Source organism: Centroberyx affinis, unplaced genomic scaffold (assembly GCF_046629955.1).
Source record: "Centroberyx affinis isolate AG114_WGS23_722 - 3 ecotype Tasmania unplaced genomic scaffold, CSIRO-AGI_Caff_v1 ptg002162l_1, whole genome shotgun sequence".
Lineage (NCBI taxonomy): Eukaryota > Metazoa > Chordata > Actinopteri > Beryciformes > Berycidae > Centroberyx > Centroberyx affinis.
This window is the reverse complement of record NW_027280477.1, coordinates 169,281-187,224: the sequence shown is the minus strand read 5'-3', so window position 1 is coordinate 187,224 and position 17,944 is coordinate 169,281. Positions and strand designations below refer to the sequence as shown.

General features: G+C 42.8%; 1 protein-coding gene across 1 annotated transcript in view; it reads left to right on the top strand.

Annotated features, from left to right (window-relative positions):
* The window catches only part of LOC139654873 (neuronal acetylcholine receptor subunit alpha-7-like), a 37,311-nt gene that overhangs the window by 3,273 nt on the left and 16,094 nt on the right, over positions 1-17,944 (top strand). The window contains exons 2-4 of the mRNA XM_071532095.1: positions 11,391-11,530; positions 15,392-15,436; positions 16,745-16,854. Of these exons, the coding sequence (XP_071388196.1) occupies positions 11,391-11,530; positions 15,392-15,436; positions 16,745-16,854 (295 nt within the window). The remainder of the gene's footprint in view (positions 1-11,390; positions 11,531-15,391; positions 15,437-16,744; positions 16,855-17,944) is intronic.

Sequence of the window (17,944 nt, the reverse complement as noted above, 5' to 3'; positions counted from 1 at the left end):
TTGAAAATGGGGAACTGTGTATATAGGCCTCCTCTGCTACATAACAGATATAACAGTTCTCAAACTTTTTCTTCCTGGTGCACAAATGAGAAATTTATTCCCAACCTTGTGACCCAGACTCATTAAAACACACTACTCTTGTTATGACTGGACCCACTAGGCCCAAACCCACTGGATTTTGAATCGTTCTCTGCAAACACTTATAGTGCTATAAAGACACTCATAGTCTGTATCCTGGCACAGCTTATGTTCAGCATGGTAGAGAAGCATGGATGTGGTAGCCATGTACTCAGCGCCATAACATGCCAGAGGTTTTAGCCACTGGATTAGGATTAAACCTCCAGTGGTTTTAGGGCTCTGAGCCCTCGGCCATAGATTATAAAGCTCTCCTATATGAATCCGTCCATCCAAAACTCCATTAACACACAGCACCATACACCCTGATCCCCGCTCGCCCGCCGCTGTAGCCACTCAGTCACATGATGCTGGAAATGGTGCGTTCATGGCTAAGCCCACGGCTCGTCAATTGCGTTAAGCATCATTGTTGGTGCACGTACACACACACACACACACACACACAAGATGGTAATGAGTACATGCACGCACAAACGCGTGGAAATGCATTCACTTACACACACGCGCACACACACAATCACACACAGTTACACAAAGAAGTGACAAACATAACTAGTCAGCTATAGAAAGTGTAGAAGGTGGCCGCTGCTGCTGAAATCGCTCATGTAAAATTTATTGTTTCTTTCAGCATTGTTTCATCCCTGTATTCTCTCTCTCTCCCCCTCTCTCTCTCTCTCTCTCTCTCTCTCTCTCTCTCTCTCTCTCTCTCTCTCTCTCTCCTCTCTCTCTCTCTGTCTCTCTCCTATCTCATTGAGGCCTGTTTTTCTCCTCATATAACCTACACTTTCTCCTTTATCTTCTTGTCATTGACATGCTGCCATTCTCTTGTCTTTTTGTCTCTTCCAGGGTATCTGCAGGTTTCAGAAAGACACATTTAAGACCTTTCTAAGATCTTTATGATGCCACCTGGAATTGGATTTAAGACCAATTTAACAACCAACGTAAAAAAACCCAAAAGCCGGAAAAACGACCCTCAAACTATAAATCAACAGTTTAAAGAAGAGACCAGCAGGAAATTAAATGTTTAGGGACATGATGTCCAACATGTTTGGCATATTGTATTAATGTGGTCCTGTATTAGTCTAAGAGTGAACATGCATGTGGGTCAAACTTAATGTGACCGACTAGAAGTGCACGGAATTTAACACACTATAGGAAAATAAAACCAACGCTATTGCTGGTCCCATTTCTATCTTGGCATATGGCAAATATGTTTTATTTGCCTTACTTTCCAACTCTGCCTTGACAAAATATCACTGCATGCACTGTACATAATCAAAGTCAGTACCACTATCTATTCTTACACTTGCATCAAAATGAAACTTAATTAAAAGTAAACCACATTCAAATTCTGTGTAAGAAAGACTTTACCAGGCTTTCCCCTGTCCTTCCCCCACCTTCACCTTATTTTCACCTCCTTCCCATTCAGATTCTTTCTTCCTCCTCTCCTCACCTTTCCTTCACACTCTCCCTCCCTCGTTTTGTGCCTCCCCTTATCATCTCTCATCTTCATCTCTCTGTCTCTGTCTGTCTGTTTTAAAGCAGCTAGGTAATAGGCTATAGCCGCCCGGGTTGAGACGCAGGGCTGAAGCAGCTGAACATCTGGATGCTTCACTGCTGACCTCCCCTGACTGACTCATTCCCCTGCCAAGTGATTGATAGTGAAATAATGAGGCACTAGACCATTGCCGAAGTAGTTGTGACCTTAGTTTAAATCAATTCACACTTGGTTAGTTTTACCTACACAACAAAATGGGAGCCAACAAAAGTATCTTCCTCTGCTTTCTGTCATTTGGAGGACATCAGTTCACAGGTATATACATAAATACAAGAATATTTGCATGTAAACACACACACACACATACAGACACACACACAGACACAGACACATTTTGTTGCAGCCCATCAGACGTGTGACGTTATAGTGTCTGGGGTCCATTATTTCCTTACCTTGGGGTGCTTTTCTTACAGACAGTTAAAAGGACAGCCGTGAAGGTCTTGGACATAATCTCTAAAAAAAAAATAGATGGCCTCTATTAGTCATATCAGTCCTTCCACATCGCTGCCATTGGAGTGTGTGTTGTGCACAGTATGTGTGTGTTTGTTTCTGCTGGTGTCAGTGTGATCCTGTGCAGTTTTGTCTGTGTGTGTTGCTCCCGGAGTGATTCTCAATCTCTCTCTGTCCTTAACTTTCTTTCCCTTTCTTTCTCTTTCTCCCTCTCAGTCACGCATACACACACAGACACACTCACACATACTCACTGACACAATGTTTGCATGGCTGTGGATTTTGTAGCATTTGTCATGGTGTCAAGCGTCCAGGCCCTCAGGGAGCAGCGGTCTGTCAGCGCTGCCTTTGTTCAGCACTCTTCCCCTTCCAGGTTCATAACTCTGGTCCCGTGGTCCCAGGAGGTTGTGGGATCAGAGTCCCGTTGTGTTCCCGTCTGAAGAATAGACTGCCAGGCCGTCCAGAGTCACTCTGAGCAACATTTGAACTCGTTCCATGGTTGAACGCTCCGCTCTGCCGGCGTGATGTAATTTAGTTATATGTGGTAGCGGTGTAGCATCGGTTTTTGGCTTTTGGTATGATTGTGCTTGCCACCGTATGAAATTAGATGACTGTGAGTAATCAGTGGATTGAGATCTAATGTTTCTCTCTCATGTTTGATTTTAAGTTTTATTTTTATTTTCTTGTATTGTTTTGAATGTATTTTGTATTGTATGTATGTAAGACATAGAAGTAAGAGATTGCTTTCAGAGGGTGGCCATGTTTAAATGAAGGTTGAATTGAATTGAATTGAATTGAATTGAATTGAATTGAATTAAGCTGAGCTGAGTTAAGTTGAGCTGAGTGCCACAGAATTTAATTGAATAGAACTGAATTTACTTGATTTTTTTTCTAATTTCTTGCTGTAGAATTCGCATACTGTAGTTCACAGCGCATTTGGTTCCATACATTTGATGTGGAATAATTTGGCCCATTGTGCATAATGAGGTCTCTCCCTCTTTTCCCCCGGAGCATTCTCTTTACCATCGTGCCATACTGTGGTGTTATGTGCTCTTTGTACCCTGACGTAATGTACGTCTGTGTCCTCTCTCCATGCCTTTGGCTTCTATTCTTATCCACTTGATCATCATTTCGCCACAGCACTTTATGCTGACTGACTCAGCACCCTCGCTGTTTGTCCATAGGTGGTTATACATTACATTAGGGAGAGTCCCAGGGGGTTAGTGAGAACCCCACTGAGAGGCCCATGCTTGGGCCCTCCACAGGGTCTGTCTGCCAGGTGAGATCGTCTGTCCTCAATCACTGGTGTGAACCACGGTGATCAAGGCCAGCTGTACTTTGCCCTGATGCAATAGATACACACAGAGTAGAGGTCAGTAGAGGCTGCCAATCTTCTCTGCGATGGTCTTGTTTACTAAAGGTAAATATACTTATATCTCAAAAGTCGCATCGTAGCATCTTTAACTGTACCTTTTATGCAAAGTTTGTATATAGGGAAACTGTATGGATGTATGTAACAGCGATGTTTGTAACAGTATACCAATTCTTGTATCTGTGTTAGAGTTTTGGCTTCATCACCTCTGGGTTTCCAAAAGCATCATAACACTACAATCGTTTGTCCTTAAATCTTACATAGTAGATTGCCTAATCTACATAAGTAGATTACCTCGGCAGAAAGAGACCATGATCACCCCTGTATATGTTGTCGTCTTACTAGCTGTGGTGTGTGTGTGTGAGTGTAGAGAGAGAGAGAGAGAGAGAGGCTGGACAGCAGCTCAGCGAGGATGGGCTTAGCTGGGCTCATCAGGGGCACTAAAACACCCTGATGTAAGAGGTGGTCATCTAGTGCTCTGCCTAAAATAACCCTTCTGTATATGTCTGGGAGTGTGTGTGTGTGTGTGTGTGTGTGTGTGTGTATGTGTGTGTGTGTGTGTGTGTGTGTGTACAGCGGTAGGTCCCCTCCTGGCCGTCTGTCTTTCCATAGCCTGTGTCTGAGGAGTGTGTTTGGAAGCCACATCTGAACGCACTGACCCAGTAAAAACATTCAGATGGGACAGAATCGCCAAGGAGAGGGGAGGGAGCGTTTCTCAGTATCTGCTAATGCGAGAGAGAGAGAAAGAGAGAGAGCAGAGAAAGTAAAAGGCAAGATGCTTCTGTGTGTTTGTGTGTGAGTGTCACCTATTTTCAGATGTCACCCCAACCAGAGACCCACTTTTCTGGCGCCACAGCTAAAGACAGTATCAGCTCACAAGGTCTAACACCATTCATTCTGTCTATCTGGCCCCTATGTTGTCTTCTTCTTTCATTGTTCTATTAAAACAGCACCAATCATTAGTAAATGGCGACAGATTGGTGATAGACTAATACTGATCATGTTTTTTTCTATTTCCTCACAATGGGATCCGCTCCCAAATACTTTCTGTCATTGCCAATAAGAACAAATAGGTTGACAGCAGCCAAAAAACAAACAACTTCAGGACTGGCAGAGAGAGAGAGAGAGTTAGCGAGATATAGAAATAGAGACTGAGAGAGATCAAAAGAGGGGATAAGGCAAGATTTGGAAAGTCTTGTAAAGGGATAAAGACAGAGGGAGAGAGAGAGAGAGAGAGAAGGTAGAGTAAAAATGAAAAAATGTTGCAAAAGTTAGTGTACCTTTCAAGAGAGAGGGAACAATGATGGATTATCTAAAGGGAGTGAGATGAGAGATAGAGAGAGTTAGAGAGAGAGAGAGAGAGAGAGAGAGAGAGAGAGAGAGAGAGAGAGGGAGGAAGAATGGAAAAGTGCTTATGACTCTCCCTCATACTGTCATTTACATTTGCATATGACATTTAAGTGCTGCTTTGAATCCCCACCATCCCACAGTGATGTGTGTGTGTGTGTGTGTGTGTGTGTGTGTGTGTGTGTATAGCCATTTATCTCTCCCCTATCAGTCTGTCAATCACCCCATCCATCCATCCATCCATCCATCCATCCATCCCGACTCTGCTATCCTAAAGCATCATTCATTAATTCATTAATTTCTCTACCCTTTAATCCTTTTCTGGGTGTAAAATTGAAATTCACAGACTAATATCATTGATTGTCAAGGACTCCTCCCCCAAATCAATTTGCGTGATTGAATATTAATAAAATTATCTGGGACCTTTCTCCACGGCAGATCACTATTTATTTACTCAGAAAAGAGGGAGCCAGCACAACTGAAGCAGTAGCAGCTTCTATCTTTACTCGAATATAACAGAGCCTTAACCTACCAGTATCAAAGTCTCATCAATTAGAAAAGGCATTATAATAGAACAGGTAATACTGAATAATCACTGTGGGAATGCTTGCTTTTAGCTGATGCCAAGCAAAACTCTTGATTAGCCTTTCTCTTCATGCCTGCTGCCGTCCCATCCTGTCGCTATGGGGACCGCTGCAGATGGACGGACATTGTAGACAGTTTCTCAAAATATCCTCCTGTCCTCATGTCATAAACTTGGGACATGAGTATTCCCACTGTTCCTATATAAAATAGTGGTCCGTTCACAATCCAGCCACACCCACACTTCAATATTTATTACCTTAATATAAAATCTTACATCGGGGGGGCTGGAGCCTGCCCCAGCATACACTGGGAGGAAGCCTGGGAGACACATACTTATGCATAAAAATATTCAAGCCCATTTTTTGCCTCTCCACGTTTCTCATTCCACTCAGTTCTCTCTCACAATAACAGGCCAGATAGCTTGCGTGTCCAATATTGCTCTAATGAATGTCGATGTGGAGGCAACACGTTCGCAGAGAAAATTGGCTTGGTCTCTAAGGAAAGCCTTGTGAATCTGTGAAATGTATTAATATTTGGGGGGGGTGCAGTCTATCTGAAGCGGGGGTCCCCTAGGGTGCTGATGCCTAAGGGGTCCCTGAGGACCCTGAGGGGGCCCAGAAGGAGTCTGGCTCTGCGTGTTAATTTAGAACTGATGCAATATGTGGGAGTCCGGAGCTCAGGGAGAAGCTCACAGTGCCACACTCACTGAGATGACAATATAAATTACTAACATGCACACACAAGTGTATGCACGCTTGCACATCTGCAACACACACATACACACACACAATGCACAAAAACACATTTGTTTCTGTGCGACCCTTCTGTAGAATGGAAATGAGCACAGAGATGACAGGCAACAGCAAATTCTTTCTCATAAAATTTACTAGATGTGTGTGTGATCCCTGTGGCATATTGTAACCTTGCTGTGTGGATTTGCAGATGATTCACACACTAAGTGCAGAGAGAGAGAGAGCTTTTACGGGGTGGACTGTAAAACGTGTCCGGATGAATTAGGGACCGATAAGGAGTTAATCTTTTATCGCCCTCTCACCCTCCCTCCGTGTCCCTCCCTTTCTCCCGCTTAATCTGCCTCTGTCTGTCTATCGCTATCTACCTGTCCATCTATCGTGTTTTGAGGGACGGTAAATGCTGAGCTTCCCAACATCAGGAAGGTCATCTGTCCTCTTTATGCACACTCCAACCTTAATCCATCGTCTTTTATTCTTTCGTGATATTTGTAATCCAATGGGTCGCAATTTTGTTTATTCTTTTGCTTATAACATAAGGTCAAGAGGAAGGTTTGAGATTTTGGGGAGCCTATGTATTGATGCAAATAGATTTCAAAACATCTTTTAAAGCTGTCTTTTTTAGTAACAGTCACTCTAAACCCTCCTTAACCAGGATAGATTGACTGAACACTGTGCATTTCTTCAGCAGCTCCTTGCTCCACAGTTACACACTTACACACATTCATATGTGCTGCTGAGCAATGAGCAGCTCCACTGCAGTTTGGGGGCTAAGAGTCTTGCTCAAGGACACACTGGCAGCCTTTATGGAGGAGGCAGTAACATTAGCAATGTCTCTCCCAGTCGACCTTGCCAGGCTGGGGATTCAGCAACATTTCGACTCTGAGCTTTCTGCTCTAAACACAAGGCTGTGTTGCTTCCTGATCCTGATGCTTGGACAGCAGACATGCCTGCTGTGATAATGTTTGTAAAAGGTTAGACCTCGACATACTGAAATGCTTGTACATAATGGACATGTTCACTATCCGACTTACTAATGACTCATAATGAATGAGGCAATTCCACTAACCAGTGACCTTCTCATTGACCTGAGCAAGGCTCAACGGTGACCCGTGACATTTCCTGTAATGGCCCCATATGGTGTTACAATGATGGATTATTGATCCACTATTGCTTATCATTAGCATGTCTGAGTTTGGCACACACACTCACGGATAGATGGACACATACACACACACACACACACCCACACACACACACACACACACACACACACACCATTCCCTCAATTCTCTTTAGAAGAGATTGGGGGTTAAGACCAGTAAAGGTTGGACCTGTTTGTGTGTGTGTGTGTGTGTGTGTGTGTGTGTGACAGACAAAAAGGTCAAACCAACCACAGAAAAGTGACATTTAAGGAAGAATGAAGATGTAGTTGTTTAGTTTGGTGTCAAAAAGGTCACTGGCTCAAAGTTTAAATGCATCATTAAAATGCAATTAAAGTGTTAAATGTTACATATATATATGTTCCGCTCTTTTCTTTGTCTGTTCAGGCTGTTCAGCCATGGTGGGTTTCACTGCTCATGCTTAGTATTTTTCCAGGAAAAAGCTACCAGACAGCGGGTGTTCAGAACAGCAAATTTAAAATCTTTCATGAACTGACTATAGGATGAATCACTATTGTGTTGTAGCAATTGGTGATAGCAAAATGGACATTTATTTATATGAAATGTTGTGGATTATTACTTGAATTTACCTGATCCCATGTTTTCTATGCAACCATCTAAGTAAAGTTTTGATCATCACAAACACTTCTGTATTTAAAGAAGAGAGTAGCAATAAGAATTACGACTCTGCTGTTATGGGCCTTTATCCAACTGAAACAAAAGATATATTTGATAAAAAGACAACATAAAAATAAATGAGGCTCTTCACAGTCTTCATTTGATAGTCGTTCTTCCTTTCCTCCCTGCACTGAGGAACACCTCTCTAGAGGGTTTTCCATCACGCTATTTAAATAAAAGGACAAGGTTGGAGGATAGGGAGATAAACAGAGAGGGTGCTGAACAAACGACAACATTTTCCTCCTCTCCCTCTCTGCCTGCCTCTCTCCTTCCCTCCCTCTGCCGGAGTTTGTTTGATGAGGCCTCTCGCTGTGTCGGAAAATGATGCCTTCTTGCCAGCTTTCTCATATCAGCTTCATTAGTGAGATGATTAAAAAAATGCATGGATCCCTTCCCTCCATCCCTGGTGTATGCTGCACACGGAGGTTTGTTTGTGAATTAAAGTTGGCACAGTAGTTTATTTGATTATTTCATTCTTCCTGAATGCGGCTTTATGAGACGAGCTGTAGAGCCAGAGAGTGAGAGTGTCGGCTTTCAATTCTTCATCATTGACTTTATTAGTTTAGTTATGTTTGTTTGGACCTCAGTTCACATTTCACGGTAATAAAACAGGAGAGAGACACAGGAGGGAGGTTGGCGCGATGGCAGCTGTAGAGTAGGCTATGTTTAAATTGTGTGTGTGTGACTTTTATTGTGCATAAATGGGCAGATTTATTACTTTATGGTGCTGTGTATTGATTAGTTGAGATTGTGTTGTCCTCTTTCAGAGAACCCATGAGCATTGTAGCTGTGAGTGTGTTTTTGTATTTGAATGTATGTGTATAGAAAAGAGAGAGAGAGGTAGAGTGACAGAAAGAGAGAAGGCTGAATAAGTGTATACATACCCACATGTCTGTGTGTATGAGTGTGTGTGCATGAACGCATCTCTGCAACAAATCCATGCATCTAACTCTGCGTAGTTGTTAGTACACAACACCTGTGCCACATGTGGAACCTGGAAGAGACGGATGCATGGATGGAGAGGATAAAGCCTGATGAATAAATCGCGGTCGGCATGGCTGGCTCCTTTAGGTGCTGCGTTTCTGTTTCTGCTGCGCTGAGCAGCTACTCATAGCTCCTCCGTCTCTGACCTCAGGCGCAGTCCTGCCATAACTCTCCTCATTACAGCCTTAATGGAGCCCATCAGCACCGTGCCGGGCCAACGACTCACTCCTCTCTCTTCGCGGCTTCACAGCTCTCCTTTCCCTCTCAGTCAGTCTCTCTCATCGTTTCTCATCTTTCTGCAAGGCTGTCCGTCTCTCTTCCCCTCTCTCTCTTTCTTTGGCCCTCTTTCTCTCTCTCTCTGTTTCACCTGTTCCTTTCACTTCCCCCCGTGTCCCAGTGGGTTATCTACTGTATATCGGTGTATGTAAGGCTGTCATCAAGCTGTCGCTGAGCACATTATGCATATGAATGACAGACTGTTTACATATAGTATGTGGAAAAGTGAATTGTTGTATTGTGTTTGTGTGCTAATAACTGCTCTGTGTGTATGTGATGTATACATGTGTGTCTGTTTGTTACATATATAAGTGCATGGGGTATCCCTTGTGCTCTTGGAGAGAGTGTGATTACATTCTCCTCTATGGGTTGAGAAAATTCTCTAACCTCTTGAGCTTACAAAACCCTTTCCAAACCCACTGGATGATGTAAAAACTCAATTGTTATAAAGCTAAAAACAAGCCTGTTTCTCTCAACTCTTGAAAAGTCGACATTTTAGAGATACAAAGTTTTCAGCTGACAGTGATTATATGCATATCACTGGTGCGTAGTACTGATGTTTCTCTAGCTGGCATGCCTTGTGTATACAGTATAGGTAAATGGACTGAGATGTGTGAGTCCTTTGCTGACACATAGTATACAGCAGTAACACACACCACCACACTCACCATCACTCTCACACCATCACAAGCAAACATTGCACATCCACTCCTTAGCTCTCTTGAAGCCACTATCTGGAGTTTTGACTTTGATCAGGCCTTTTATTCATGAAGTTCAGTTCTTTGCTTTTATTTATATAAGTCACTGTAGTGAGATCAGCGACTTGTTCTTTATCACCAAGGTCATTAGCAATGTGGAGTGACTCTCTCTCTCTCTCTCTTGCTCTGTGTGTGTGTGTGTGTGTGTCTCCCTGTATTTGGGGACAGATGGATAGTGCTAAATAGAAGAGCTTTTGCATATGGAAGGTGAGGTAGAGAGATCAATAATGGTGATGAGAGCTGAGCCAACAAACACATCATCCTAATCACCCCGGACCCTGAGACGATGCCAACTCACTGCCCAGTCACTCTGTGTGTGTGTGTGTGTGTGTGTGTGTGTGTGTTACTGTCTGTGTCTGTGTCCATGAACGTATGTGGACATGTGCATGTTTGTGTTTATGTATTCATTGCATGTGTATATTATATGTGTGCGAAAGGATGTGTGAAAATTGTATCATACTTTTTCACTTTTCACATTTTTTCACTTCAGCCACTCACAGTGAGTGAGCAGGTAGGGTTCATTGTTTTGCTCAAGGACAGTTTGACACAACACATACTTGTTGAGAGACACACATCAGCTATTGTGTGAATCTCTGAACCCGCTAGGCCTCATTCCAGCCAACTCTTTCCACTGAAAACCTTCTTAGCTCCACAGCTGACCTTCCTCCCTTGCATTGTCGGTACCAAAGGCAAGGTAGGAAAGTAGGAATCAAGGATGGCTTGGAAAAATCTTAATAGACTGAATCGGCACAAAGCAACGTGTTTGAAACTCCACCAGGTGAATTAGAATCTGGCTGCAGTCTGGTGCCAGCAAAGGAAGGGTTTAAAGGTCAGGAAGGATGCGGAAGCTACTTACCGAATTGGAATTCAGCCTCTGTCCACAGGAATATGGTCCAAGATACAATTTGCAGAAAAAGGATAACCCAAGCCAAAATAGTTACAGTATTTGCAAAATTCCTTTATCAAAGTGCTGTTCTCTGAAACACCGTTATTTCTAGACTGCGTTTATCTAAACCAAAAGACTTGCATTCTATTCAAGGTGATGACAGACATGGGAAACACTGTAATGGTGAAGTTACAGCCAGTGTGTCCTGTCAAATTGTCCTTGAGCAAGAAACAGAACCTGTTACCTGCTCACATATTGTATGTGACTCTTAAATGCCTAAAATACAAACTATGTTGTAAAATCACACACATCTGAACAAGAGAACACCTTCAACTCCTAAACATATGGTAACTGTTAACAGTAAAACACCTCCAGACTATTTTCTGTCAGTGCAGATAGTCCTTTACATTCAAGGTAATTGACCCATTCTTCCTCTCTCACTTCCCCAGGGACCCTGCAGGGGGAGCACCAGAGGAGGCTGTACAAGGAGCTGCTGGCCAACTACAACCGGCTTGAGAGACCAGTGGTCAACGACTCAGCAGCCATACTGGTGGAGCTGGGTCTCACACTGCTGCAGATCATAGATGTGGTGAGGGAGAGAGGAGATGTGTGTATGTGTGTGGGGGGTATGGTTGTGGGTGGTGGGATATGAGGTCTGTGGTGTGTTTGGCTTGTGCTACAGTGTGTGCTTTAATGGCAGTTTGAAATGGGATTGTGCTGGTGGGAGACTTTTGCATCTACTGTAGGATTTCAGCTGATAGTCTTGTCCAGAGGAACTTTACATTGTATAGTTAGTTGTACAATGAATAGTGCAATGGTAGAATAACAACGTTGCGATTAAGGAATGCAAGGGTCAGAGTCACAGTGCCTTGGCTAGATGTAACAAATATTCCTGCGTCTGTAGAATGATGATGCATGATAGAAGTGAAGGGAATGCAAGAAAACAAAGTAGAAAACTTAAAAAGGAAAAACAAGAAAGGAGCATTTTCAGTGCAAAAGGGGAATATGCGAGTCATTCAGAAAGTCTGATTGAGTGTGCAAATGGGTTTGTGGGTGACATGAGGAGACGTGGTGTGTTTTTTGTGTGAGTGTGTGTTAATGAGATGTGTATGTATGTTTGAAGCTGTGTGTATCCTTGGAGTAGGTGAGACAACCAGCAGCAGGTGTGTGCTTGTAAAACAATGTTAAATGTTACATAAAGACCTTCCAGACCGGGACACATAACCCCTACCACATAAACACACACTTTGAGATCTTCACATGTTGTTCTTTAATGCTCTGAAGTCATCTTCCTACCATATTCTGCAACCTAACCTTAAATGGCACCTTGTAAATCTAAAGTTATCTCTGTTCCACTTTTTTAACCTTTATTTATCCAGGGAAAGTTGACTAGCACGCTTGCTCTTTTCCAGCGTTTCCCTGCTGGAAACAATCACAGTCTTCTACTGTTTCCCACTGAGCAGCTCCACTGGAGCAGTTGGGGGTTCAGTGCCTTGCTCAAAGGCAGGGGGAGGGGGAATGAGTGTTACTCATTCACTATCCCCACCAACATTTTCCAAGGATTCAAACAGGCGATCTTCCTGTCTCAAGCTTGTTTGTCACATCCTCTCCAATGGTTCCTATGACTTCCTGTGCATATGTCAGTCAGTACGTCTGTCAGGGGGAGCAAAAGTGTTAGCGCGTTAAATGCACTGTGTTTTACACCAGCCAGCTGTCTGCTCTCATTTGTCAGGAAAGGAAGATGAACCATTGTTTGTGTGTGTGTGTGTGTGTGTGTACTTCCCAGTGGGCCCTAGGCTTTTCACAGCGGGGCTGCGGGTGAGACACATTTTGGGGTTGTTTGTCCTTGTCCCTGGTGGTTGTTGTTGTTGTCTCGTCTCTCCGGGAAGGGAGGAGTGATACGTGTTTTACACAGAGACTGCTAAGCTTCTAACAGGGAGGAGTCAGATGAGATACAACAAGTATCATAACATACAAGTTGTGTTTACAATGCATTGCCATTATATTGTGATACTGATGTGGGTTGGGTAGAGGGAATCTGGAGGCCGAATCTCCAGACCAGTCGGAAAAATATGTTTGGGAGTGAAAGTGAAGGAACAATACTCTTCCCTTCCTCAACCTCTGTCATCATTGACCCATTTAGCAAGGCACCTAACCCCAAGACTGCTTCTGTAAAGCTGATCAGTGGCCAGCAGTGCTAGATGTGGTTGTACTGTGTAGATTTCTGGAGTGAGTGTGTGTATCTGCTTGAAGGTGAAGCGGGTTGCTGAAAAAGAGCAAGGCTGCTCAGTCAGGCTTGCCGGGGGAAATGAAGATCAGTAAAATCACACCTGTCAATCCTCAGAAAATCACCTTGCAGCCTGACTCTCTGCTCTATCTTGAACTGCTACTCTTTCCTCCTGACACACCTGATCAATTTAGCTTCGAACAGAATAAAAAATAATATAAAGCTTGTTAGCCAAAAATTGACAGAGAACCTTGTTTCTGTATATGGAATTGATTTGGACTCCGCGTGTTACTGCTGTGCTGTGACCCAGAAGTTTGCTAGCCAGTTAGTGAAGTCAGTCCTCTGCTGTGGAGGAATTGTCACGGGAGCGCAGATAGTTCATTCAACTCATTTATTCATCAGCCTTAAAGTAAACACTGTTGACTGACTGGTGCACATGCTTCTAGGTCAGGTCAGAGAGTGGGTACAGAAACACACATACATAAAACAAACACCAGCTCACACACACTATAGATGATAATAGATTAGTTATGTTGTGTTTAAAAGTGTGTAAATGAGAGACATAGAAAGCATGATTGAGAGAGAGAGAGAGAGAGAGAGAGAGAGAATTAGACTGCATCTTGTAGAGAGATAAACACAAAGAGAGAGAGAGAGCAATTATTTTTGTGGCGTGTTTACTAGGTGTTTACTACGTGGCAGACAGAGAGCAGTCCTCTGTTAAGTTTTGTTCCACCTTGCGCTTCATCCAGGCCAGTTGTGTTCCTGCTTGTCCCTTGACCATTTAGATCTTTTTATGTTAATATTACCGTAGTGTCTGTGTAGAGCCCGTCAGCTTTGATTGGCTCCCCGTCCCCCATGGATAGTAATTAAACAACTATTAAAAAGAACGCAGAGATGCACAGTCATGCACAACTGATATAAATACCCGAAACTATCAATATTGAAACACAAGGGTTACAAGTTTTGCCCTTCGATAGAAGAATGACTGACAATAAATATTTTATTTCAAGTAGATTAAGGAAAGCGATGTCTCTGGCACTCTGACCTTGACTTGGTGAAGTTAATATTTTCAGGTTATAAATTTTACACTACCCACTATCTTTCATAAATTCACCTAATAGTATCAACCCAAGCACACATTGTGAGGCATTCACATTCACGCGGACACACACACACACACACACGCACTCAGCACACACTCACAAATGGATGCATTCATGGATGTGTTGCAGAAGAGTGGGGGATTTGCAATCTGTGAGAAAAAAACACACGCAGCACACATTAACTTTTGCAGCGACTTTTATCATCATCTGGGTCATCAGATTTCAGAAAAAGACATTATAGAAAGTGTCTGCCATATGTGCACGCATTTCCAACTCCGATCTCGGAAAAAGAGAAAAACAGAGAGAGGAGAGGAGGAGAGAGGAGGATACCGGAGACGGGGATAAGTGGATAAACAGATGCAGTGTGTTGAAAGAGGGAAACCTCTTTGATCTTGTTCAGCCTGCCTCTCATCTCTGCCAGGCCTTTTTTCCCCAAAAAACCCGAGCAGGCATCCCTGTTCTGACTTTTCCACTCTGCGCTGGGAGCTGAAATTCTGAGGCTCGCAGAAATGCTGATTTCTCTCAAAAAAGAGCAGCTCACGGCTTTGAGGATATGAACATCGTGCTGTGCGATCACTCCCAAAGTTGCTGTATGTCCCTGAGGTTCATCATTTAATATCTTGAAAATATAGAGGATCTAGTCTGCGAACATTTTGTAATTTTATCGCAGTAGTTGCTTACTATCCTTTCAAATGGTGGATGTCTCAATTTCGGATTAAAGCTCTTGATGTATTGTGTATGCAAAAAACAGTGGAAACATAGTGAGTTGAGCAAAGAGCCGGCATGACGTTTTACAGTACAACACCACTGTTTATCCACAGGACTTGTTATTTTAGTTGCTGTAAAAGTGGTGTGTAATATGTGTGATGGCTCCGCTGAGCCCGGGCAACAGAACTACACTTGGTTATATAAAACCAGCTTTTACACAGGCTTATACAGCCTGGGTTGCTCTTCTTTGGTTATGCAAAACAACTGCACTGACTCGCTGATGACAAAGCCCTTACCACTGTATTAAATATGGATTGTGTCTGGTTGTCTTTTCGTCCTTATGCAAAAAAACCCCCCCCAAATATATTCACTCTTTTCTTTTCTCCTTCTCCTCCTCTGTTTCTGTCCTCAGGATGAGAAGAACCAAGTGCTGATGACCAACGCCTGGCTGCAGCTGGTGAGTAAACATGCTTGAGAAAGGTTGCAGAATACACCTTTTTAATGTGCTTTAACTCTGTCATGCTCATATTACAATATTATATTATAAATACATTGTGACTCAGTTTCTCAAGTTACCGGTGCCACTATGTACAGAAGTGCTATTGATGTTATGGTGTTTTCATGATGTGAGTCCTGTGATACAATCTACCTGTTTCCCGGATTAATTCTATTCACATCGCCTGCGGTCTATGTCTCTATGTATCTATATCCATTTAGCTAGCTGTTAGTTCATCCATCCATGACAAAGTGTATGTGAGCTACTTTGCAATTATCTTCAGAGCTCGCAAATTCATGTTTCTCACTCTCCAATTAAAATGTCATCTTCAATACTTTACCTGGGGACTCAGCCATCAGTTGTTGCTGACCATGTATGTGTGTCCGTGTGTTTGTGTGTGCGTGTGTGTGTGTGTGTGTGTGTGTGTGTGTGTGTGTGCATGTTCAATGCTGGCATCAGCATGCTCAAGAAAACATCACTACAGGCAGATTGTCCAGTAGAAAGTGAGTGAAACGGAGGAAGAGGAAGAGAGAGGAAGGGAGAGGCATATTTAAGTGCCAGTGGACCAGTGGAATGCTGTAGTGGACTTCATGCCAAAAAAAAAAAAAAATTCTTCTGGCAGATTTGTTGCCTGGAGCCAAATTAGTCTGCACATCAGTTAGAGGTCTTTCAGACAGGACACGTTTTGCTCGGCGCTCGCCGCTTTGTGCAACTCTCTTGACTTGATGTTTGGGGAAGTCGGAGTAGTGTGGAAAAAAACTAGGCGAGTTTTCAAGAAGCGGAGAGAAGAGCCATTCCCAGCTCGATGTCTTTCTAGTGTTGTCATTTTTGTGATTTCTTGCTATGTACCTGTCCTGCGTTAAAAAGAAAGCCTTAGCACTGGCTCTATAGTCAGGAGAAGAAAAGCAAGTAAGAGGAGGGTATAGGTGCATGAGATCCATAATAAGCTATTTCACACTGAACGGTGAGCAGACAGAGAATTGTAGGGAACTGAAAATATAATCATAGATTCCTAACCTCCATTGCATTTCCAACACACCAAGTGGATATACCCACTTGGTTAGAAACATGTCCAACATCACCAAGGTCCCGATACAACTTCAGACTTGTGTTGTGTAATTTGGGAAATTCTGAATCAATTTCTCCTCCATTTTCTTTCTCTTCCTGGCCGGCTACTTCCCTAGTCTACTGGCAGAAGAGTTATTTCATCCTTTGTGAAAGCAGCTTTTCTGTATCATCAATTTGATGTATCTTTCTGTCTCTCCTCAGTACTGGACAGATATCTACCTGAGCTGGAACCCAGACAACTACCCCGGCGTCCAGAACCTGCGGTTCCCCTCGGACCAGGTCTGGACCCCCGACATCCTCCTTTACAACAGGTCAGAGACTGCTGCTCCCAGCATGCCTTGCTCCTACTCATCACCTCCTTCTTTTCTTTTCTTTTCCTTTGCTTTTCTTTTCTTTTCTACTGTTAGAGGATTATCTCATTAGATTGGATCAAATGTTTTTCCTCTGGTGTCAAATAGACAACTGAATAGCAGAATGAATCTACAGCAGATAAGCACCTGTCAGGCTTAAACAGTCATGTTCTGTTACTATTTTTAGTTTTGAGGAAGTGTATTGATGTGAATGAAATATCAGTCTAATCCTTCTTATATTCGACTATTCTATTAAATTCTGCCTTTAATCTCTGCAAACCATAGCACTATCAGGTTTATTTTAAATCATTGTGATAAACAATCTCACCCAATCAAACACATAACTTAGGAACACAGGCAATGGGAAGTGAGGGGGCATTTAAATAATAATTACAACTGTGATCCCCCTGCATTCATGCAGCAGAAGTGGCTCCCTACTGATGGTGATAGTAGAATGTAAAAAACAATTAACAATTTAAATTAATCAGTTTGCCTTATTGTTTGGAAAGGAAGAGAAAGGAAAGGAAATAAAAGGAAAGGAAAGGATTGGAAGGAATGGAAGGGAAGGAAGGGTTTTAAATTCAAGCAGCCAAGAGTTAACCATAGCCTGAATACTAACAGACCAATTGCATGTGTCGCAATGTGGTACATATACTGTAGATACTCAGCAATCCATGGTTGTCGGCCTATGTAGAAGTCCATTTATCTTACTGTATCTACAGAATCAGCTCTGAGTGGCAGAGTAAAGCCTGCTTGTCAGACACAATTGGCCAGCCAGTAAAGGTTCTTATGCCCCTTAATTACAGCCAAATCCAATCCAGGCCAAATCAAATTAAGGGCGCTACATGTAGCAGTTTTAAACATCAATATATCATCACCAGATTAATTGTGACACTTTGGTATAATTACACTAAACAAATTAAACCATGGTGGAGACCACTGGTATCTGTCTCATGCCAGTGGTATTGTTAGCATTTTTCTAAATTAATTTCCCATAAACTGTTACTACCTGTCACAAAGAGGATGTTGCTACTTTTCTCCCTCCCTGGCA